The sequence below is a fragment of the Trichechus manatus genome, unplaced genomic scaffold (assembly GCF_000243295.1).
Source record: "Trichechus manatus latirostris isolate Lorelei unplaced genomic scaffold, TriManLat1.0 scaffold00015, whole genome shotgun sequence".
In the NCBI taxonomy this organism is placed as follows: Eukaryota; Metazoa; Chordata; class Mammalia; order Sirenia; family Trichechidae; genus Trichechus; species Trichechus manatus.
This window is the reverse complement of record NW_004443951.1, coordinates 22,675,924-22,700,886: the sequence shown is the minus strand read 5'-3', so window position 1 is coordinate 22,700,886 and position 24,963 is coordinate 22,675,924. Positions and strand designations below refer to the sequence as shown.

The 24,963-nt window shown below is 51.0% G+C and overlaps 2 protein-coding genes across 2 annotated transcripts; both read left to right on the top strand.

The window, feature by feature from the left end:
- Positions 1-6,293: 6,293 nt before the first annotated feature.
- Positions 6,294-7,115, top strand: LOC101350535 (gap junction beta-5 protein). Its single transcript, XM_004371968.1, has one exon. The coding sequence runs from the start codon at positions 6,294-6,296 to the stop codon at positions 7,113-7,115; it is 822 nt and encodes a 273-aa protein (XP_004372025.1).
- A 3,198-nt stretch (positions 7,116-10,313) lies between these two features.
- LOC101350278 (gap junction beta-4 protein-like) lies at positions 10,314-22,787 on the top strand. Its single transcript, XM_004371967.1, has 2 exons — positions 10,314-10,957; positions 22,610-22,787. The coding sequence occupies exons 1-2, from the start codon at positions 10,314-10,316 to the stop codon at positions 22,785-22,787; spliced, it is 822 nt and encodes a 273-aa protein (XP_004372024.1).
- The last annotated feature ends 2,176 nt before the right edge of the window (positions 22,788-24,963 follow it).

The following is a 24,963-nucleotide window of genomic DNA, read 5'->3' as shown; positions in this document are numbered from 1 at the left end:
AAATCACCAAATCAATACCATTTACAATAGCCCCCAAGAAGATAAAATACTTAGGAGTAAATCTAACCAGAGACATAAAGGACCTATACAATGAAAACTAAAAGACACTACCGCAAGAAGCCAAAAGAGACATGCGTAAGTGGAAAAACATACCTTGCTCATGGATAGGAAGAGTCAACGCTGTGAAAATGTCAATTCCACCCAAAGCGATCTACAGATACAATGCAATCCCAATCCAAATTTCAACCGCATTTTTTAATGAGATGGAGAAACAAATTACCAACTTCATATGGAAAGGGAAGAGGCCCCAGATAAGTAAAGCATTACTCAAGAAGAAGAACAAAGTGGGAGGTCTCACACTACCTGATTCTAGAACCTAGTATACTGCCACAGTAGTCAAAACAGCCTGGTACTGGTACAGCAACAGATACATAGACCAATGGAACAAAACTGAGAATCCAGATGTAAATTCATCCACCTATGAGCAGCTGATATTTGACAAAGGCCCAAAGTCCGTTAATTGGGGAAAAGACAGTCTCTTTAACAAATGGTGCCGGCATAACTGGATATCCATATGCAAAAAACTGAAACAAGACCCATACCTCACACTATGCACAAAAACTAACTCAAAATGGATCAAATACCTAAATATAAAATCGAAAACGATAAAGATCATGGAAGAAAAAACAGGAACAATGCTAGGAGCCCTAATACATGGTATAAACAGAATACAAACCATAAGTAACAATGCACAAACACCAGAAGAGAAACTAGATAACTGGGAGCTCCTAAAAAATCAAATACTTATGCTCATTAAAAGACTTCTCCAAAAGAATAAAAAGACAACCTACAGACTGGGAAAAAATTTTTGGCTATGACAAATCCAATCAGCATCTAATCTCTAAAATCTACAAGATACTGCAAAATCTCAACAACAAAAAGACGAATAACCCAGTTAAAAAATGGGCAAAAGATATGAACAGGCACTTCACCAAAGAAGACATTCAGGCAGCTAACAGACACATGACGAAATGCTCACGATCATTAGCCATTAGAGAAATGCAGATCAAAACTACTATAACATACTATCTCACCCCAACAAGGCTAGCATTAATCCAAAAAACACTAAATACTAAATGTTGGAGAGGTTGTGGAGAGACTGGAACACTTATACACTGTTGGTAGGAATGCAAAATGGTACAACCACTTTGGAAATCAATTTGGCACTTCCTTAAAAAGCTAGAAATAGAAGTACCATATGATCCAGCAATCCTGCTCTTGGAATATATCATAGAGAAATAAGAGCCATCACATGAATAGATATATGCACACCCATATTCGTTGCAGCACTGTTCACAATAGCAAAAAGATGGAAACAACCTAGGTACCCATTAACGGACGAATGGATAAACAAATTGTGGTCTATTCACACAATGGAATACTACACAAAGATAAAGAACAACGATGAATCTGTGAAGCATCTTATAACATGGAGGACTCTGGATGCACTATGCTGAGTGAGTTTAGTCAGTTGCAAAAATACAAATATTGCATGAGACCACTATTATAAGAATTCAAGAAAAGATTTAAACACAGGAGAACACATTCTTTGATGTTATGAGGGTGAGGAGAGAGGGAGAAGGTTATTCACTAACTAGATAGTAGACAAGAATTATCTTAGGTGAAGGGAAGGACAGCACACACTACAGGGGAAGTCAGCACAACTGGACTAAACCGAAGCTAAGACATTTCCTGAATACAACCAAACACTTCGAGGGACAGGGTAGCGGGGGGGAGCTCTGGGGACCATGCTTTCAGGGGACATCTAGGTCAACTGGCATAGCAAAGTTTATTAAGAGAATTTCTGCATCCTGCTTTGGTGAGTGGCATCTGGGGTCTTAAAAACTAGCAAGTGGCCATCTGGGATGCATCAATTGGTCCCAACCCACCTGGAGTAAAGGTGAATGAAGAACACCAGAGACACAAGGACAGTATTTGCCCAAGAAACAGAAAGGCCACATAAACTGAAGACTGCATCAGCCTGAGACCGGAAGAACTGGATGGTACCCAGATACCACCAATAACCGCCCTGACAGGGAACACAACAGAGAGTCTCTGATGGAGCTGGAGAAAAGTGGGGTGCAGAACTCAAATTCTAGTAAAAAGACCAAACTTAATGGTCTGACTGAGACTGGAGGAACCCCGGAAGGCATGGCCCCCAGACTCTCTGTCAATCCAGAACTAAAACCATTCCTGAGGCCAACTCTTCAGACAAAGATTAGACTGGACTATGGGACATAAAATGATACTCATGAAGACTGTGTTTCTTAGCTCAAGTAGATACACGAGACTAAATGGGCAGTTCCTGTCCGGAGGTGAAATGAGAAGGCAGAGAGGGTCAGGAGCTGGTTGAATGGACACGGGAAATCAGGGTTGGAAAGAAGGAGTGTGTGTCACGGTCTAGGGAGAGCAATTAGAGTCACAAAACAGTGTATGTATGAGTTTTTGTATGAGAGACTAACTTGAATTGTAAACTTTCACTTGAAGTACAATAAAATAAAATATATTGACTTAAGACAGTCTAATCTTGTCAACTGAGTACTACCTCATTAACATAACTGCTGCTAATCCTACCTCATTAACATCATAGAGGTAGGATTTACAGTACATAAGAAAATCACATCAGATGACAAAATGGGCAATCACTCAATACTGGGAATCACGGACTAGGCAAGTTAACACACATTGTTGGGAGACACAATTCAATCCACAACACAAGGTGAGGGGCTCCAGATGTAGGGATGTCAGGTCCAGATCCAGGGGTGTGAGGTTTCAGGTGCAACGATGTGGGGCTCCAGACGTAGGGATGTGGGGCTCCAGATGCAAGGTGAGGCGCTCCAGATGTACGGGTGAAGGTGTGAAGATGCAGGGTGAGGGCTTCCAGATCTAGAGGTGTGGGGCTCCAGATGTAGGGTTAGAGGCTCCAGATGTAGAGGGGTGTAGGGGCTCCAGATGTAGGGTGAGGGGCTCCACATGTAGGGGTGTGAGGCTCCAGATACAGGGTGAGGGGCTTCAGATGCACAGTTAGGGGCTCCAGATGTAGGGTGTGGGGCTCCAGATGCAGGGTGAGGGGTTCCAGATACAGGGTTGTGGGACTTCAGCTGCAGATGTGTAGGGCTCCAGTTTAGGCAAGGAAAGAAGTTTGAGAACGGGCATCCAGGCAGAGGGAATTGATTGGGCCAGAACAACTGGGCTGGAGATAGAGTTTGGGAGTCACTGAGTCTGCAAAAATAACTGAAACCATGAGAATGGAAGACCACAGATAGAGGAGAACCTGGACAGAGGCCCACGGAAGCCAGAGAAGGGAGTCCCAAGAAGCAGCAGCGCAGAATTTCTGGAGCAGGATGAGAGGTCCAGGCCTGCCTCAGCTCCTCCCTGACAAGCCCGGGATGGGAGACGAGGAGGGTCAGAGTGGACCTGTGTCTCCTGGGGGAGGCTGCCAGGATTCTAGGCCCAGCACCCTGGGTGGGGTGAACGCCTAGGTTTCCTGGGCCTCTGCAGAGGCAGCCTGGGGAGGCGGGGGGGGGGGGGAGGGGCAAGCCAATGACAGTGCCAGCCACGACTCCTCCTCCTGGGCCGGCTGGGCACACCCAAGTTGCTGAAGGCTGGGCAGGCTCAGTCCGAGGAACGGGCTTCCCCAGAAACCCTCCCTAGTCTGACATGAATTCTGGCTTCCTGCAAGTTCCACTACAGTTGCCAGGGGTCATTACCCGGAGAGCCCTGAGGAGTAGCCGATCAGGTAAAGGCATCTGTGTCCAGATGTGGCCTGCCCTCTGCACACCTGGAGGGGAGACTTCTCTGATGGGGAGTGGGGCAAGGGGACTAGGCATATCTGCTACCCTGGGTCCGCATGGTGGAGGAATGAAGGACTCCGCTCTCTCTTCTCTGAGTTCTTCCTGCTCTCCCAGCTGGTGAAGGTGACAGCCAGGGACCGAGAGGGAGAGGGGCGCAAGAGGGGCCAGGAGCCGAGCGAGCGGGAGCGAGCGGGAGGACGGCTATGCCGGGACCTGCACAGCCTCGCCCCACCTGCCCTATGTGGGCGGTGCCGAGAGTCCCGGGGGGCTGAGGGCTGAGGGCTGGGGCCTCCCTGGGTGTTTCCTGAGAAGCTGCAGTCCTTCCGCCCACGTTAGGCAGAACTGAGCAGTCAAGCTGCTGATTCAGAGCAAGGGCCCCACGTCCAAGTGTAGGTGGTGTAGACGCAGCAGTGGCAAGACTGCTGGGAGAGACACAGGGTGGAGAGCAGAGACATTGCCAGCCTCCCGCACTCGGCATCCAGATCCGCAAGGCGGAGGAGGGAGTGGGCAAAGCAGGAGGACCTGCAGCTGGAGGAAAGGGGCTCAGGCCCAAGAATGGGCAGTTCCCAGTGCGTGGGCTCTGGAGGCCAGTCTGCCTGGGTTAAAATCCTAGCCCACCGTTTACTACTGTGTGTGTAACTGCGAGCAATTTAGTTACCCTCTCTGTGCTCCATTTTCCTCACCTGTAAATTGAGAATAAAAAAGTCACACCCCTCTATAAGATTGCTATGAGGAAGTAATGTTTTGATTCATGCAAAGTGCTCAGAACAGTGTCTGACACAGTGTAAGTACCCAATAAATGTTGGCTATTATTATGACCAAAGGTGACAGCCTTGGAAACCCTATGGGGTAGTTCTCCTCTGTCCTACAGGGTCGCTAGGAGTCGGAATTCACTCGATGGCAGTGGGTGGGGTATTATTATGACCCTGTCCACCTGCAGTAGATCACACGGGGGTCAAGACAGCGTGGTGGCCATCTGCCTGGGCCAGCACTGGGAAGGTCTTCATGTACCTCTTACAGCACGTGGCTGGGCAGACAGGCTCCTGGAGCCCCGGGTTGCACAACAGGGTTAGACCACTGTGCATGGGCTCCCTGAAGCCCCCCAAGCACCAGGCAGAGGGATCTAGATGAGGAAGTGGGCACCCATCACTCTGCACAGCAGTCACATTCCATAAATAGAGGTTTAAATCTGATCCCTGTGTGCCCATCATGCCGAAGTCCCCAGGAGAACTGACTGAACCGGCGCTTCCCATTTTGCTGTCCCAACAAGGCTGTTCCACAGGAGGAGAAAGGGTGCTATGGTCAAAAAAGCTTGGGCAATGCCACATATTCTGTCCCTCTTTTGGATATTTTCAACGCGAATTTATTAGCGTGGCCAAATAAAGGGACCAATGTCACTTTGCTGAACCCAGCGTTTGCCTACTTTTCTTAAACATAAAATCCTTTCACTGTTCCTATGGCCAGACTGTCGAGCAGGGTTCCATGGAAACATGTTTGGGAAACACTGGAACACCAGCCTACTCTAGGAAGCTTGTTGTATAAAGAGAACTGTTGCTCCCTATTTTATCCTTCAGCTGGTTGCCATTGGCCATGTTTCCAGGGAATCACCCCTGAGCAGGACCAAAGAAAACTAAACCTGTTGCCATAGAGTCGATTCCAACTCATAGTGACCCTACAGGGCAGAGTAGAACTGCCCTGTAACTGTTTCCAAGGCTGTAATCTTTACAGGAGCAGACTGCCACATCTTTCTCCCGCGGAGCTGCTGGTGAGTTCAAACCACCAACCTTTCGGTTAGCAGTCAAGAGCTTAACCACTGAGCCACCAGAAATCTTCTGAGCAGGACACTGCCTGGATATTTATGGGACTATTACACCAGATGAGGCTCTGGGGACATTTTTCCAGCCTCCTCTTTAGCCACAGTCCCCAAGCCAAGTAAAGGGCTCAAAGATCTGGTTCCCTTGTGGAGGAGGCTAAGGCGGGAGAGCAGTGCTCACAGAGGGGAGAAGATGTCATCCCAAGACTCAGCCTCCTGAGGAAACAGGGCACAGTTGGGGCAGAGGGAAAAGGCAGAGTATCAACTTCCATAAGTTGTCACTGTGCAGGACTGCAAGGCCAGCACCCCGGGCCCTGGGAGGACTAGGGGGCTTCCTAGCCCCGCCTTGACCCACTTTTATGGCTAAGGTTTGCAGTCTGGATTTAAATTACCTGTGCTTAAATCCCAGCTCTGCACCTACTAGTTTTGTAACCTTGTAATTAACCCATCTGAACCTCAGTTTCCTCATCTGTAAAATGGGGACAATAATAAATCTACTGTTAGGGTGGCTGTGAGGGCTAAATATGATGACGTAGTCCTATAAAGTGCTCAGAGTAAGCATTCTATAAATGTGAGCAATTATTATTATCATTTCCCTGTAGTGGCAGCCAACGGTTGGGCCCACCATGAACTGGGGGTTCTTCGAGGGGCTCCTGAGTGGGGTCAACAAGTACTCCACAGCCTTTGGGCGCATCTGGCTGTCTCTGGTCTTCATCTTCCGTGTGATGGTGTACCTCGTGACGGTCGAGCATGTGTGGAGCGATGACCACAAGGATTTTGACTGTAACACCCGCCAGCCCGGCTGCTCCAATGTCTGCTTCGACGAGTTCTTCCCCGTGTCCCACGTGCGCCTGTGGGCCCTGCAGCTCATCCTGGTCATGTGCCCCTCGCTGCTGGTGGTCATGCACGTGGCCTATCGTGAGGCTCGGGAGAGGAAGCATCGAGAGGCAGTGGGGGAGGGCAGTGCACGCCTCTACCTGGACCCCAGCAAGAAGAGGGGTGGGCTCTGGTGGACATACGTCTTTAGCCTGGTGTTCAAGGCTGGCGTGGATGCCGCCTTCCTCTACGTGTTCCATTCATTCTACCCTAAATATACCCTCCCTCCTGTGGTCAAGTGCCATGTGGCTCCATGTCCCAATGTTGTGGACTGTTTCATCTCCAAGCCGTCGGAGAAGAACATCTTCACACTCTTCATGGTGGTCACAGCTGCCATCTGCATCCTGCTCAACCTGGTGGAGCTGGCCTACCTGGTGAGCAAGAGGTGCCGCGAGTATCTGGTGGCCAGGAGAGCCCGGGCCCCACACAAGCGGCATCCCTCAGACTTTGCCACCTCATCCTGCAAGCAAAACAACCTCCTCTTGGATGACATCATCTTTCTGGGCTCAGACACTCACCCTCCTCTCTTACCAGACCACCCTCAGGACCACATGAAGAAAACCGTTCTGTGAGGTGCTGCCCGGACTGTGCTGACAGGTCGGGGCTGGAACTGGAAGGTCAGCAGTATCCCTGCCTACAGCGATGGGGCGCCCATCGGTGAATGCGGTGATGGGGTGCAGCCTGGGTGGTACGAGGAGCTGAGCCACGAGTTGGGAGCAGGAGAGAAGAAGTCAGACACCTAGGATCAAATCCCTTTTCCTCCACTCTAGCCATTGGCCCCAGCTGTGTAGCCTTGGGCAAATTACTCCTCTGCTCTGCACCTCAGTTTCTTTTCCTGTAAAATGGACATACTGATGCCCATCTCACAGGGCTGTTGTGAGGGACATTTAACAAGAGAACATACATGCAAGTGCCTTCCGTGTGTGGCCCATAGTCAGGGCTTAATAAAAGTCCATTCATTCACTCATTCAAGGTGTCCTTTGGTCCTTTGATATTTGTGACTGTTCTCAGGTCATTGCATCAATTCCTCTGACTCTGCAAAGGGCTGTGCTTGATCCAGCCAGATGAGGAGCCATCCTCTCCTCAAGAAAAGGAGTTCCCAGCACTCCTGGGGACCATGCTACTTGCCCATACTCAAGTCTAGCCCTTCTCCCCAGGTGCAGGTATAGGCCCATGGCTTGTCTCAAAAGAGAATGGAGTTCAGTCCGTGGCGGCTCTGGGCTGCAGGGGAACGCACAGGGTCTTCAGACACGTGATTTCTATCCAAGTTCCACTGGGACTGTAGGAAAGTACTTTCAGCTTCTCTCAAAAAGGGGGTTGATATACCTACCCCGAGGTGTGGTTGTGAGGCCAGGATGAGCTCATGGCTGCGGAAGGGTTTAGCCAGCTGGGAAAGGCCACATAAATGTTAATCATTGGTATTAGGAAGTGCTCAATAAATGCTTGTGGGAAGTGAGGCAGAGGGGCCCTTCCCTGGCTGCACATTTACCTTCACTGTCCTGAGGGTGGGACAAGACTATGACCCTCTCTAGTCCCTGCTGGAACACGCTCAGGCTTCCCTAGAGGCCTTTCCAGGGCCCCAGAGGGTCAGGCCCCTAGAGACAGACACCGAGGCTGTGCTTGGCCCTGTGCCACCTGGAGCATTTCATGCTGCTGACCTGCATTCCTTGTCTTCAACCAGGGTAACAGAAGCCCTCGTCTAGAAAAGTCATAGTGTGGCGCTCTCATCCCCTAAAGAACACAACAGCAGCCCAAGCACAGCAGAAAGCAGCAGTCCCCACAAATCTCCCCACAAAGGTGGGGTGCCTTCCTGAGCTGACCCGAGGTTGCCCCTTTCCATAAATGTCAGAACCAGTATTCCAGAAAAAAGGGTCTGGGGAAGAGAGGCCTGGGGGCTGGAGGCAATAAGGCAGCAGGAAGGGGAAGGGTGATCTCGTTGGTGGTGACCTGGGCCTGGGTGTGAAGATACCAGGCTTCTGCCCCCCTCACTGAGGTCTCACCCACACACCTGCCCTCCCAAGGAGCCAGGCCCAGCCATGCCCAACCAGGCTAGAGAGAGACATGGGTTAGGATAGAAGAGCCTCAGGTGTTTGCCCTGAATATGTGCCCAGGGAAGTCCGGCCGCCTGCCCACCCGCTCACTCTCTCTTGGCTCATTGGCTCAGAAAGCCCCACCCAGCAGGGGAGTGAGGAACAAAAGCTGCCTCCAGGAGGCCCTCGGGCAGACGGACAAGCCCAGGGACAGGAGAGCAGCTGCTGGACCCAAGAAGGATAAGGACCAAAAGGTGAGGGAGACGGCTGGGAAGCAAGGGGTCAGTGAGCTGAGGATGCCCAGGGACCCTCGGGCTACAGGCTGGCTTCAGGGAGGGGTGCAGAGGGGCAGCAGGTCAGGGTCCCTGGAAAAGTCCCAGGAAAACTCTTACTGGGGGGGAAGGAATGTCTCGCCAAACCAGGGGAACGGCAGAGGACAAGACAAGGAAGAGGAGGGATCAGGAAGAAATGTGATTTTAGTTCTGGGTCCATTGGCCAGGCTGGGTGCTGGATCCTGGGGAAGCAGAGATGAATGTGATGTAGAGTCTGCCCTCCAGCATCTGACAGTCTGTCCAGAAGACAGGTAAACACATCATTTGAGTACAGGTGATACACACTGCCAAGAAGGAGAAGAGGGTGCTCAGGGTTGGGACAGAGAAGGCTACCCGGGGGCCGATGTCAGAAAATGCTCAAGAAGTCCAGGGCTGAGGCAGGGATGGGGCAGGAAGAGCAGGGGACAGAACATGATGGAACTCCAGACAGGGGGTATGGAGGTGAGCACACAGGACAGGGGCTGCATAGAAATAGTGGAAGACTCGGCCAGCAAACAGATGGAAGAGAGGGCGTTTCTGAGAGAGAAAATAAATTGTGGGGGGAGGGCTGTGCCAGAACCCCACCTCTGCCCCTTCCTCTGCCCCTCCCTAAAACTGGGAAGGTTGGACTCCCAGAGAAACCCACTGTGGTCAGCACAGTCAGTCCTGGGGCCCCAGCACGGAGACAAGAAAGGCAGAGGCGGAGGAATTGCCAAACTGCCATGGTTCCAAAGAGCCTTCTGTTTGGTGTGGGAGGGAACCTCAGAGCTGTGAATGTCCCTGGCCCAGAGAGGAGGAATGAGGATGGAGATTGTTCCACAGTCTACCAAAGAGGTAGATATGAACATGCCCAGACAGGGTCTGGCTCCTGTTGGCACTCAAGAAATGCTGGATGAATCTAACAACCGATAAGGATGCGTTTCCCCACCTCCTGCACCAGCCTATCCCTAGCATCTGGCAGGAGAACAGATCATCTAATCCTCACCTTCTTACTATCTCTTTTGAAGCTGCGTGGCCAGTAGGGCTGTAACTCGGGATAAAAAAGGTTGGTTGGCGTTTCCACACAGGATGATTATCATTCACATTTATCTATTTATAGAATAAAAGAGACGGTTATGTTGGAACTGGAAGACCGAGGTTCAAGACCAGCTCTGCTACGTTCAGCTGTGGGGCCTTGAACAGGTGCTTTCTCCTTTCTGTGCCTTGGTTTACTCCCATGTGAAATAGGAATCATGGCAACCCTTACCTCAACAAGCCGTCGTGAGTGAGGACACAAGGACAATGTGGATGTGAAAGGGTTTTGTCAATTGTGCCATCAATCGGGGCGCCCACTCTCAGGTCCTCCCGTGGCTAGCAGCCCCCAACGTCTGAGTGGGTGGTGCAGAGATATATAGACCCATCGACGTGAGGGCCCAGGGCCATTGCCACCATGAATTGGGCATTTCTGCAGGGCCTCCTGAGCGGCGTAAACAAGTACTCCACAGCGCTGGGTCGCATCTGGCTGTCCATGGTATTCATCTTCCGCTTGCTGGTGTACGTGGTGGCCGCCGAGGATGTGTGGCATGATGAGCAAAAGGACTTTGCCTGCAACACCAAGCAGCCAGGCTGCCCCAATGTCTGCTGTGACGAGTTCTTCCCCGTGTCCCATGTGCACCTGTGGGCCCTGCAGCTCATCCTGGTCACATGCCCGTCGCTGCTGGTGGTCATGGACGTGGCCTATCGTGAGGAGCGTGAGCGATGCCACCGCCTGAAGCATGGGCCTAATGCCCCTTCTCTGTATGACAATGCAGGCAAGAAGCGTGGCGGGCTCTGGTGGACATACTTGCTGAGTCTCATCTTCAAGGCCACCGTCGACGCCAGCTTCCTGTACATCTTCCATTGCCTCTACAAGGATTATGACATGCCCCGCATGGTTGCCTGCTCTGTGGCACCATGCCCTCACACCGTGGACTGTTTCATCTCCCGACCCACAGAGAAGAAGGTCTTCACCTACTTCATGGTGGCCACAGCTGTCATCTGCATCCTGCTTAACCTCAGTGAGGTTGCCTACTTGGTGGGCAAGAGGTGTATGGAGATCCTGGGCCCCAGGCGCCGAAAATCTCGGCGCCGGGGTCGTCTACCCGATGCATGCCCACCATATGCCCTCTCCCAGGAAGGGCACCCCCAAGATGGGACCTCTGTCTTAATGAAGGCTGGGTTGGCCCCAATACAGGTGGATATACATAAGCAGCAATGCCAGCATATAAGATGACCAGGTCCCCCCAGCCTGCTCCCAGGCCACCCAGGAAAACAAGGAAAGGGCCGTGACACCTCTTCTGTAGTAGGGGAGGTCAGGAGGGCGGTTGTGGGGGCCCAGAAAGCTCACCCAGGGGCCAGTGCCTCAGGTACTTGGGTTCCTGGGTCCTCAGCCTTTATGGGAGGGGGTTGATGGGGATGCAGCTGGCTGGCTGGTGGGGATTTTGTGTATGGTGATATGCTATGTCAAAACCTTTAATAAATATAATTTTCCTAGTACTCTGCAGATTAGGAGGGAAGTGGTGGGTAGGGAAACAGGGGGATTCACGATGGAAGCCAAGACTACTTGGTGGGCAATTGGGCTCCAGAACCTCAGATCCAGGCTTTTGATCACTAGCCCCAGACACAGAATGTGTCCCAGGATGTGGTGGGGAGGGTCCAAAGGTAGGGGCAGCCTCAGGGGCTCTGGGCTCTGCAAGCAGCTGGCTGAGGTGGAGGAGAGAGACCCCAGGAGCCCCTGGGCCCAGCATGAGTCAGTTCTCAGTAGGTCTCGTCAGATGAATGCCTGTACTGCCCACTTTCTGGTCTCCCCAACCTGCCCAGCACAGGTCCCAGGAAAGTGAGTCCCCTCTGAGGGTGGAAGGGGAAATCCTGGGGGTGCTGAGAGTCATTAGGGGGACACTATGGTGTGTGAAAGGCACATCCCCACAGGCCAGGGCCTCAGTAAGAGTCCACTAAAGGGTTCCTGATGGATCATCAAGTCTGTGGGATTTTCCATTCTTTTCACCGCATATACACTTACCCAGAAAAGGAGCCCTGGTGGTCCAGCAGTTAAGCGCTTGGCTGCTAACCGAAAGGTCAGTGGTTCAAACCCACCAGCCACTCCATGGGAGAAAGATGTGGCAGTCTGCTTCCGTAAAGATTACAGCATTGAGCAAATCTGCTGCAAATGACCTCTTTAAAATGTTAAAAAGCATAGATGTCACTTTGAGGACTAAGGTACGCCTGACTCAAGCCATGATATTTTCAATCGCCTCATACGCATGCGAAAGCTGCACAATGAATACGGAAGACTGAAGAAGAATTAATACATTTGAATTCTCGTGTTGGCAAAGAATATTGAATATACTGTTTACTACCAGAAGAACAAACAAATCTTTCTTGGAAGAAGTACAGCCAGAATGCTGCTTAGAGGCAAGGATGGCGCGATTTGGCCTCACGTACTTTGGACGTGTTATCAGGAGGGATCAGTCCCTGGAGAAGGACATCATGCTTGATAAAGTAGAGGGTCAGCAAAAAAGAGGAAGACCCTCAACGAGATGGACTGACACAGTGGCTGCAACAATGGGCTCAAGCATAACAATGATTGTGAGGAAAGCACAGGACCGGGCAGTGTTTCATTCTGTTGTACGTAGGGTCTCTATGAGTTGGAACCGACTCAACAGCACCTAACAACAACAATGCTCCCCAAGCAACCTCATCCTCCACACCTACCACGAAGATCCTGGAAACTCCCAGAAACATCGCTCCAGCCAGGACCTGCCTCCGAGTCCCAGGGCCCAACACCAAGTGCCCACATGACAACTCTCAGAAAGCCCCACAGGCACCTCACACTCAGCAATGCCCAGACTCACCGTCTTCCCCCAAACCCATTCTCCTCACAGACACCCCCACCCACCCACCATGAACAGTACCGCCATCCACCCAGATGCCCAAGCCAGAAGCTGGCATATCATCCTCGCCCCCTCCTCTCTCTCAGCCCTTCACACCCCACATCCCAACACAACACCAAATCCCACTGATTCCCACTCCTCAACTAGCCTCCCCACCTCACAGCCTTATTGCCTCTTGCTGGGCCTCCCCCATCTGCCCTCCACCTCTGGGCACAGAGTGCTCTTTCTATAATCTGACCATACCATTCCTCTTGCTTTAAAATCCCCCTTCATTTCCCTTAACGCAGCCCCTGCTGACCTCCCCAGCCTCACCCCTTGCTTCCTCCGCTTCTTTTAACCCACCAATAACACCAAAGGGCTCATGGTCCCCCAAACACATCCTGCTGTGTCATGCCTAGTGCCTTTGTACACACTGTTCCCTCTCCCTGGAATGCCTTCCTCCCTCCTCTGTGTACCTTTCTGGATTCTCAAGAACAGCCTCAGCCACCTTCTCCTGTGAGTCATCCCAGCTGGACCTCTGCCATTCTTCAGGATCAGAATGATTGGTCACCCTGTGTGTCTCCCCATGGGTCTATAAGCCCTTCCAGGGCAGGGACCGCTGAGTCATGCAGGTCCCAGTTGCCTTCAATAAATGTTTGTCACTTGAGTAAATGAGCTGCTTGGGGGAAGGGATTGTGTCCTTTTTATTGGAACCCTCTACCACCCTAGCCCAGAGAGGTCAGCAAAGGGGTTTTTTTTTTTGTTTTTGTTTTTGTTTTATTTTGATTTATTTTTCACTAAATCCAGCCTGACAGTCTCATTTTTAGGTGAGGGGACTTGGGCCTAGAGAGGGGAGGGGAACTTCCAAGGTCTGCCGCATCTCTACAGGGCTGTGTCACCTGTAGTCTATGCACAGCCTCCATCCCCACCTCTGATGATGGGACAAGACCAGAGAGTCTCCCGTGTCTGAGATCAGGTTCCCTAGAAGCAGAGGCTGGGGCAGGAATTTGTTGTGAAGGAAGGAGCAAGGGATACAAGATGGGGGGACAGGGGAGGGGGGCACTGAGCATGGATGTATACTCAGGTCTAGTTTAGCCTTGGCCTGATCCCTATGGGATGAAGGGGCATTGGATCATAAACCCCACCATAGAGCTGTCTCCTCCTGGAGGCAAGGGCACCAGACTTTCGAACTCCAGTTGTTGGCTTCAGGTCACTCCGAGGTCAGGGGAGTAGCAGGAAAGGGTAGCGGCTCCCACTTAGTTGAGGTCAATTCTTCTGGGGCAGCTATAAGCCATGAGCAGCCAATATTCCCAGCAGCTGGAAAATGGGCACACTGACTCAGTACAGGGGACCTAGGCACGGTGTCAATAGCATCTACTGACCTCAGGAAACAAGTGCAGCTCCACCTCCAATCCAGACCAGAGCACTGGCCACCCAATCTGGGACAACAGGGTGGTACTCTCAACCAGCTAGAACCAGATGGTCCCACACAGTTAGATCAAGAAGCTCCCAATTCCAGGCCAGGGGACCATCCCTGGTCAACTCTCCCTGAGACTCTAGATCCCCACTGGGTCTACATTATGGTGAGTATGCTCTGGGACCCAACCACTCTCATCACAGACCTCTCCACGGGTGCTGCCCCCAGGAAGTCTCAAGCCCTAAGCCCAGAGGCCTTAGGAGGTGGCCAGGACTAATCCTGTAGGAAACCCTTCAGTCATCTACTCCCACAGATTGTCTTATGCTCAGTCCCTGTGCACACTCTCACCTCCCCCACACTGCTGTCACCACCACTCTCAGACCTTTCCACCTCCCCCTTCTTGAAGAATCCCTGATAGATCAGCTTAAACCCCAGCCACCTTTCTCTTCAACCCTCTGCCCTGCCCCTCATTGCTGCCATCTACTTCTCATTCATTAAAGACTTGAGCATGTCGCTCAGGGTCTTCTCCTGATGGTTTCCTATGACCCAACTGGGCATCACCCTGTCCTTTTCATTCCATGACCTCCTCATCTCCTGTGACCTCCTCCTCCCCTACATTTGGCCATACTCCAGACTTTGTCATCACCCAGAACTGCTCTACCTCTAGAATTCAAGTCGACAAATATTTATTGTTCACTTTATGTGACAGGTGCCAAGCTTTGTGTTAGGGATTTATCTGGGAAGAATCAGACATAGTCCCTACCCCCATGGGGCTTACATTCCAGTGAAAAGGCCAGCTATCAAGCCAGTGGCAAATTGGGGAAGCACAGGGTGCTGGAGGAAGTGGTAGGTGGGTCCAATAGCTAGGCATCCAGGAACTGGTTTCCTGATAACTTCCTAAACTGAAACCATCCATCACCCCCACCTTCACGGCAATCACCCCCTTCCTGTGCTCCCTCTCCTCCTTATCAGTTTGGACTCCATGGGCCCCCACAATACACCTACTTGTAGACATTCCCCACTCCTTTTCCGTGACTCTGTAGTGCTCACCTGGCAAGACCCTGTTGTCATTGCTGTAATTAGCTGCAGTCTAGTTGGTTCCCAACTCACGGCAACCCCATGCACAAGGGAATGAAATGCCACCCAGTTATGGATTGGCATCTTTGTGACCCATAGGGTTTTCATTGTCTGGTTTTCAGAATTAGATTGTCAGACCTTTCTTCCTAGTCCATCTTAGTCCAGAAGCTCCGCTGAAACTTGGTCAGCATCATCATAACACGCAAGCCTCCACTGACAGACAGGTGGTGGCTTCAAATGAGTGCACTGCAGGAAAGGGGAGAATTCTCCCACTGAACCACCAATGTCCTCTGGCAAGATCCTAACTCTGGCTAAGCCCAACTCTCTCTCTGGCACTTGTTCCTAGAGAAATAGGAAGATTTTGCCAAGCAAAGGGGAGAGGAGAAGAAAGAGAGGACTCCGGGCAGAAGGGTCAGCATATGCAAAGGCCTAGTAAGGATTACACATCAACATAAAGAAAACAAAAATCCTCACAACTGGACCAATAAGCAACAGCATGATAAATGGAGAAAAGATTGAATTGCCAAGGATTTCATTTTACTTAGATCCACAATCAACACCTAAGGAAGCAGCAGTCAAGAAATCAAAAGACACATTGCATTGGGCAAATCTGCTGCAAAAGACCTCTTTAAAGTGTTAAAAAGCAACGTTGTCACTTTGAGGACGAAGGTGCACCTGACCCAAGCCATGATATTTTCAATAGCCTCATAAGCATGTGAAAGCTGGACAGTGAATAAGAAAGACCGAAGAAGAATCGATGCCTTTGATTTATGGTGTTGGTGAAGAATATTGAATATATCGTGGACTGCCAGAAAAAGGAACAAATCTGTCTTGAAAGAAGTACAGCCAGAATGCTCCTTAGAAGCAAGGATGGCAAGACTTCATATCACATACTTTGGATATGTTATCTGGAGGGATCAGTCCCTGAAGAAGGACATCATGCTTGGTAGATGATCAGCGAGAAAGAGGAAGACCTTCAACTAGGTGTATTGACTCAGTGGCTGCAACAATGGGCTCAAGCTTAACAATGATTGTGAGGATGGTGCAGGACTGGGCAGTGTTTTGTTCTGTTGTACACAGGATAACTACGAGTCAGAACCGACTTGACAGCACCTAACAACAACAACGAACAACCTGCAGAGAAGGAATTGACACAGTCAAGACGCTGATTTAGACTTTTTGCCTCCAGAACCGTGAGAAAATAAATTTCTGTTCTTCGTGTTCTTTTATGTCGCCCACTTGTGGCATTTCTGTTACAGCAGCACTGGGGAACTAAGACACCAGTATAAAGCAGAATCCATTTGTAGGTCGAATAGACTCTCCACTGGCCCCTTCCCCTCCATCTTCACACCTGTTCCTGTCTCCCCTGAAGAAGTAAACCCGTCTTCAGCCCTGATTCCCTCTACCCACTGCCCTGTCTTTCTCCTTCCCCTGAAAACTTCCTGAAAGTGTGCAGCCTGTACTTTCTAAACCCACTGCCCTCTAGCTTTTGCCCCCACCACTCGACTGAAACTACTCTGGCAAAAGTCACCAGAGACCTCCAACTGGCCTCTTCCACAGCTGCCCAGCCTCTCTGCAGGTGGGTTCCTTCGATCACCCCTCCTTGGTGTCCATCTCCTCTTCCGCACCCACAACACACACCCCATTACCCACCACCCAGGCTTTTCTATCCCTAATAGAGAGTTCTTTCTCCTCCACAGGCAATTCATTCTCTGCTTGTTTCCTAAAATGTCAGGGCCTGCCTGGACCGTCTTCTCTTCTCACTCAACATAGTCTTTCAAGACCTCCTAGTCCACTCCTATGACTCCTATCACCCCCTCAAGACTGAGGACTCTCCAAGTATGTGTCCAGTCACTGCTGCCACCTACTGGTCAGCGGAAAGTACCCTTGGCTGTCCTACACACACTCACACTTAGCTCAGGTAACACTGAACTCAAACTCGACTAACATCTGTGAAGAATCTATTCATTACCTTCCCCACCACACCAAACAACCTACTTTTTCTCCTGTATTCCTTGTTTCTATCAGTGGCCCCACCATTTGTCAATTCAGCAAAAACCAGCCACCAGGGAAGCACCCCGAACTATGGCCCAAATCCAACTCTCTTGCTTATCCCTTACCTAAATCATCACAATAACTTTTTATTGGTGTCACAAGTTCCTTCGATCCAGCCTCTTCTCTCAATCAGAGGAAACTTTCTAAACATACCAGTCTGACATGTTGCTTGCTTGTTTAAAACTCTCCGATGCCTCCCTCTGCACACAGATAAATCCAGCTCCTTAGCTTAGTGTTCCACGTCCTTCATGATCTGGTCCTTGTCGACCTTCCAGGTACCTTGCTTTGTGGTGTCCCCACTGCTGGCCCAGCCTACTCTCTAATGCTCTTCCATCATCTTTTACACAGGTCCTCTGCACACACTGCACCCACTGCCTCGTAAGCTTCTCTTTCTCGTCTCTTCTTGGTAAACTCCTACATATTCTTCAATACCCACTTGCATGTCTCCTTCTCTGGGTCTCCGTCTGGCAGAACTTGAAATTCCCTTCTCTGTTATGGCATGGAAACCCTGGTGGCGTAGTGGTAAATTGATACAACTGCCAACCAAAGACTGCTAACCAAAAGGTTGGCAGTTCAAATCCACCAGGCGCTCCTTGGAAACCCTATGGGGCAGTTCTACTCTCTCCTATAGGGTAGCTATGAGTCTGAACTGACCCAACGGCAACGAGGTTGGTTTTTGTGTGTGTGTGTGTTTTTTTTTTTTTTTGTTATAGCATGTCTCATAATGTTGTAAGTGATGCATTGAAGTATTTCCTCTCTCCTGTACTTGGCAATAAGTTTTTGGGAAGAATGTGGAGGGATACAGATATCTGTCACTTCGCAGGGTGTGTGCATGTGTGGATTTCACACAGAATCCACTCAAGAAATATCAATTGAGACCTAACTAGATACCAGAGGCATTGGTGGGTCAGTGATAGAATTCTCACCTTCCATGTGAGAGGCCGGGGTTTGATTCCCACTCAGTACACCTCGTGTGCAGCCACCATCTGTCAGTGGAGGCTTGAGTGTTACTATGATGCTGAACAGTTTCAGTGGAGCTTCCAGACTAAGACAGACTAGGAAGAAGGGCCTGGCAATCTACTTCTGAAAATCAGCCAATGAAAACCCTATAGATCACGACAGTCTGATCCACAACCAATCATAGAGATGGCATAGGACCAAGCAGTGTTTCATTTTGTTGTGCTTGGGGTTGTCATGAGTTGAGGGCAGATGCGACAGCAGCTAATAACAACAACTAGGTACCAGGCACCATTCTAGGCATCGGGAGTATAGCAGTACGTTAACAAAGTCACGGCTGTGTGTGTGTGTGTGTGTGTGTGTGTGTACAACACTGTGCACTTACCTGTGTCAGTGTGGCCTGTATGTAACACTGTGCACACATGGGACTGTGTTGTGCTTGCTTGTGGAACTGTGGTGTTTGTGGCTCCTGGGCATGCTGTCCAGTGAATTCCAACCCCGTGTGATCTGCTGATAACGGACATCTTGAAGTTAATTAGGCCAACAGGCTGTGTCTGAGCACTCCTGAGAAACCCTCCCCAGGCACCCCTGCCTGCCCTCTCCCGCCTCCCCATGCACTATCTGCCTGGCTGGGGTTTTGCCTTTTTAACCTGAAGACAACATCCATCCAAATGAGATTTTCTCTGGTGAGTATGTCTGTCTCCCCCTCCCTTCTCTCCCTTCTCACGTCTCAGAAAGAAAGGGTGTAGGAATAAGGAAAAGGGGAAGAAATAGCAATTTTTTTGAGTCCCCGCCATGTGCCAGGCCTGTGCTGGCCAGTTTGCATACGTAACAGGTAATCCTATAAAGGGCTCCTCTGTGCCAGGCACCATCCTAGGCACCTGACCTGGGTTAGCTCAGCCTGTCAGCACGTCAGCCCTACAAGGTGGGCGCTCTTCTTTTCTCCACTTTACAGATGAGACACGGAGGCATCACAGAGCAAGCAAGCTGGGACTCAGGCCCCATGGCCTGTGCCCTCAATCACTGCACTGCCTCAAGCCCACCGTGGTCTCACAAAACCCCTCAGAGGCTCCATGTACGTGTTATTGTCTCACTTTACAGAGGAGGAAATAGGTTTAAGTAAACTGGTCAAAATCAAAATGGAGCAGAGGTGAGATTCAAAGCCAGGGCTATGAGTTCCATATGCAGGAGTGTGGGGATCCAAATTAGGGCTGTGAGATTCCAGATATACAGGTGTCAGTTTCCAGAAGTAGGGTGTGGGGCTCCAGATGCAGGGTTTGGGGGATCCACATTTGGGGTGTGGGATTCCAGATATAGGGGTGTCAGGTTCCAGCTGTAGCAGTGTGAAGCTCTAGATGTATGTATGTGGGGTTTAGATATAGGGGTGTCAGGTTCCAGATGTAGAGTTGTGGGGTTCCAGATGCAGGAGTATGGAGCCCCAGATTTAGGGTGGTAGGGATCTGGACTAGGGGAATGGGATTCCAGATATACAGGTGTCAGTTTCCAGATGTAGCAGTGTGGAGCTCCATATACTGGTGTGTGGGGTACAGATATAGGGGTGTCAGGTTCCAGGTGTAGGGGTGTGGGGTTCCAGATGCAAGAGTGTGGGGCTCCAGATGCAGGGTGAAGGGCTCCAGATGCAGAGATGTGTGATGCCAGATGTAGTTATGTGGGGTGTCAGATGTAGGGGTATGGTGCTCTAGAGGCAGGTGTGTGGGGCTCAGATACAGAGGTGTGAGGTTCCAGAAGTAGATGTGTGGGACTGCAGGGGTGTGTGGCTCCAAATGCAGATGTGTGGGGCTCCAGATGCAGGGGTGTGGGGATCCAGATACAAGAGTGTGAGGCTTCAGATGCAGTGTAGGGGCTCCAGATGCAGATGTGTGAGGTTCCAGATGTAGGGGCATGAGGATCCAGATGCAGATGTGTGAAATTCAGATATAAGGGTGTGGGGATCCAGATGCAGGGTGAGGGGCTCCAGATGCAGTGTTGTGGGACTTCAGCTACAGATGTGTAGGGCTCCAATCATAGACAGGGAAGGAAGATTGGGGATGGGCATCCAGGCAGAGGGTACTCATTGGGCAAAAGCAAGTGGGCTGGAGACAGAGTTTGGGAGTCATCGAGTTTGTGAAAATAATTGAAACCATGAGAATGGAAAACCATAGAGAGAGAAGAACCTGACAGTGGCCCATGGAAGCCAGAGAAGGAGTCCCAAGAAGAAGCAGTGCAGAATTTCTGGAGAGGGTTGAGACAGCAGGGCCTGCCTCAGCTCCTCCCCCACAAGCTTGAGATGGGAGATGAGGAGAGTCAGAGTGGACCTGTGTCTCCTCAGAGAGGCTGCCAGAATTCTGGGCCCAGCACCCTGGGTGGGGTGAACCCCTTGGTTTCCTGGCACTCATCAGAGGCAGCCCAGCCAATGACAGTGCCAGTAGCTTCTCCTCCGCCTGGGAGGCCCAGCACACCCCAGCCACTGCCAGGTGGGTAGGCTCTGTCCCAGGAAGCTGCTTCCCCAGAAACCCTCCCTGGTCTGACATGAATTCCAGCTGCCTGCCAATTCCCACTGCAGCTGCCAGGAGTCGGTACCTGGAGAGCCCTGAGGAGTAGCCGATCAGGTAAGGGCATCTGTGTCCAGATGTGGCCTGCCCTCGGCACACCTGGAGGGGAGACTTCTTGGATGGGGAGTGGGGGTGAGGGGGCTGGGCACATCTGCTACCCTGGGTCCAGATGGTGGAGGAATGAAGGGCTCCCCTCTCTCTGCTCTGAGTTCTTCCTGCTATCCCAGCCGGTGAAGGCGAGAGCCAGGGACTGAGGAGAGGGGCGCAGAGGGAGGAAGGAGCCAAGAGGAAAGACAGCTCTGCCTGGGCCTGCACAGCGCCGCCCCACCCCATGTGGGCAGTGCCAAGAGCCCCGGGGGCTGGGGGTCGGGGCCTCCCTTGGGCATACCCTGAGAAGCTGGCACTTGGAACGGTGTTATATATCCCTTAGAGCACATGGCTGGGCAGACAGGCTCCCTGGAGCCCTGGGGTGCACAGCATGGTGAGGCCACTGCACAGGGGCCCCCTGGACCCCTTCAGGTACCAGGCAGTGGAATCCCAGCTGAGAAAGTGGGCACCCCTTGCTCTGCACAGCAGTCATACTCCTTAAATAGAGGTTTAAATCTGCGGAAGTCCCCAGGAGAACTGGCCGGAGCAGCACTTCCCATTTTGCTGTCCTGACAAGGCTGTCCCACAGGATGATAAAGGATGCCTCAGGAGAAGGGCTCTGTGGTAAAGGCGTTTGGGCAGTACCACATATTCCGTCCTTCTTGTGGAGATTCACAATGTGAATTTACAAGCATGGTCAAGTAAATGGACCTATCTCGCTTTGCTGAACCCAGTGTTTGCCTACTTTTCCTGACCATAGAGTCCTTTCACCATTCCTATGACCAGCCTATCAAACACCAGTTTAGGGAACACTGGAACACCAGCCCGCTCTAAAGAGAACTCTTGCTCCTGACTTCATCCCTCAGCTAGTTGCCTCTGGTCTTGTCTCAAGTGAGTTCCCCCGAGCAGGACACTGCCTGGGTATTTACATGAGTCCTAGACCAGATGGGATTTGGGGGACTTTTTTCCAGCCTCCTCTTCAGCCCCAGTCCCCAAGCCAAGTAAAGGCTTAAAGAACTGGTTCCCCTGTGGAGGGGGCTGTCCAAGTGGGAGAGCTGTGCTCACAGAGGGAAGAAGACATTATCCCAAGACTCAGCCTCCTGAGGAGACAGGCCACGGTTGGGGCAGAGGGAAAAGGCAGATCCACCTCCATAAATTGTCACTGTGCAGGACAGCAAGGCCAGCACCCTGGGCCCCGGAAGGACAGGGTGGCTCCCTGGCCCCCCTTGACCCACTTTTATGGCTAAGAGTTGGGTTCTAGATATAAATTATCTGTGCTCAAATCACAACTCAGTGCCTAATAGTTGTGTAACCTTGTATATCCATTCTGAACCTCAGTTTCCTCTTCTGTAAAATGGGGACAAGAATAGAACCTAGATCCTAGGGTGGCTATGAGGGTTAAATATGATGATATAGTCCTATAAAGTGCTCAGAGTGAGCATTCTATAAATGTGTGCAATTCTTATTATCATTTCCCTGTAGTGGCAGCTGACGCTTGGGCCCACCATGAACTGAGGGATCTTCGAGGGGCCCCTGAGTGGGGTCAACAGGTACTCCACAGCCTTTGGGAGCATCTGGCCATCTCTGGTCTTCATCTTCTGCATGCTGGTATACCTGGTGACAGCCAAGCCCGTGTGGAACAACGACCACAAGGATTTCAACTGTTAACATCCGCCAGCCTGGCTGCGCCAACATGTCTGGCAGCCACGAGAGCCCGGGCCCCACAGAAGGGGCATTCCTCAGACTTTGCCACCTCATCCTGCAAGCAAGACGACCTCCTCTTGGGTGACCTCATCTTTCTGGGCTCAGACACTCACCCTCCTCTCTTACCAGACCACCCTCAGGACCACATGAAGAAAACCGTTCTGTGAGGTGCTGCCCGGACTGTGCTGACAGGTCGGGGCTGGAACTGGAAGGTCAGCAGTATCCCTGCCTACAGCGATGGGGCGCCCATCGGTGAATGCGGTGATGGGGTGCAGCCTGGGTGGTACGAGGAGCTGAGCCACGAGTTGGGAGCAGGAGAGAAGGAGAAGTCAGATGCCTAGGATCAAATCCTATTCCTCCACTCCAGCCATTGGCCCCAGCTGTGTAGCCTTGGGCAAATTACTCCTCTGCTCTGCACCTCAGTTTCTTTTCCTGTAAAATGGACATACTGATGCCCACCTCACAGGGCTGTTGTGAGGGACATTTAACAAGAGAACATACATGCAAGTGCCTTCCGTGTGTGGCCCATGGTCAGGGCTTAATAAAAGTCTATTCATTCACTCATTCAAGGTGTCCTTTGGTCCTTTGATATTTGTGACCTTTCTCAGGTCATTGCATCAATTCCTCTGATTCTGCAAAGGGCTGTGCTTGATCCAGCCAGATGAGGAGCCATCCTCTCCTCAAGAAAAGGAGTTCCCAGCACTCCTGGGAACCATGCTACTTGCCCATACTCAAGTCTAGCCCTTCTCCCCAGGTGCAGGTATAGGCCCATGGCTTGTCTCAAAAGAGAATGGAGTTCAGTCCGTGGCGGCTCTGGGCTGCAGGGGAACGCACAGGGTCTTCAGACACCTGATTTCTATCCAAGTTCCACTGGGACTGTAGGAAAGTACTTTCAGCTTCTCTCAAAAAGGAGGTTGATATACCTACCCCAAGGTGTGGTTGTGAGGCCAGGATGAGCTCATGCCTGTGGAAGGGTTTAGCCAGCTGGGAAAGGCCACATAAACGTTAATCACTGGTATTAGGAAGTGCTCAGCCCCTCCCTAGCTGCACATTAACCTTCACTGTCCTGAGGGTGGGACAAGTCCTTGACCCTCTGAGCCCCCATTGGGACACTCTCCTAAGAGCAGCCCAAGCTCAGCAGAAAGCAAAAGTCCTCAAAAATTTCCCCACCAGGGTGGGATGACTTCCTGAGCTGAACCCAAGTTGTCCCTGTCCATAAATGTCAGAACCAGGATTCCAGAGAAAAGCTCTGAAGGAAAAAGAAAGGTCTGGAGGCGTGGCAGGGGAGGGTGTGGGTGGTGATAAGGCAGTGGGAAAGTAGAGGGTGATCCCATTGTTGCTGACCTGGGCCTGGGTGTGAGGATACCAAGCTCCTGCCCCCCTCACTGAGGTCGCACCCATTGTTATGGATTGAATTGTGTCCTCAAAAAATATGTGTTGTAAATCCTAAGTAATCCCATTTGGGAATATGGTTTTCTTTGTTATTTAATGAGACCATATCAGTGTATAGGGTCGCTATTGGTCGCTATGAGTCAGAATTGACTCGACAGCAACGGGTTTGGTTTTTTGTTGGTTATATCAGTGTAGGGTATGTGTTAAGTCAATCACATTTGAAATATATATATATATAAAGCACGTTAGGCACATGGAAGTAAGCAGAAACGTAGGGGAAGATATATGCCACATGAAGATCGCCAAAGAACTGAAGAACAGAAGTTAAAAAGAGAAAAGGAACTTTCCCCAGAGCTGACAGAGAGAGAAAGCCTTCCCCTAGAGTCAGGGTCCTGAATTTGGACTTCTAGCCTCCTAAACTGTCAGAAAATAAATTTCTGTTCATTAAAGCCACCCACTTATAGTATTTCTATTATAGCAACACTAAGAAACTAAGACACCTACACACCTGGTACCCCAGAGAGCCGGGCCCAGCCATGCCCAACCGCCTGGAGGGAAGGTACAGACCAGTAGAGAGGAGCCTCAGGTGTTTCCTCTGAATATGTGTCCGGAAAATCCCACTGCCGAACTGTGATTTTGGAACTGGAAGACCGAGGTTTAAGACCAGCTCCACTACATCCAGCTGTGGGGCCTTGGGCAGGTGCTTTCCCTTCTCTGGGCCTTGGTTTACTCCTCTGTGAAATGGGAATTATGGCAACCCCTACCCCATCAAGTCGTAATAAGTGAGGACACAGCAACACAGTGGCTGTGAAAGGGTTTTGTCAATTGTGCCATCAATAAAGGGTGCCCACTTCCAGGTCCTCCCAGGGCTAGTGGTCCCCAAAATCTGAGTGGGTGGTGCAGAGTATGTATATAGACCCATCAATGTGAGGGCCCAGGGACACTGTCAGC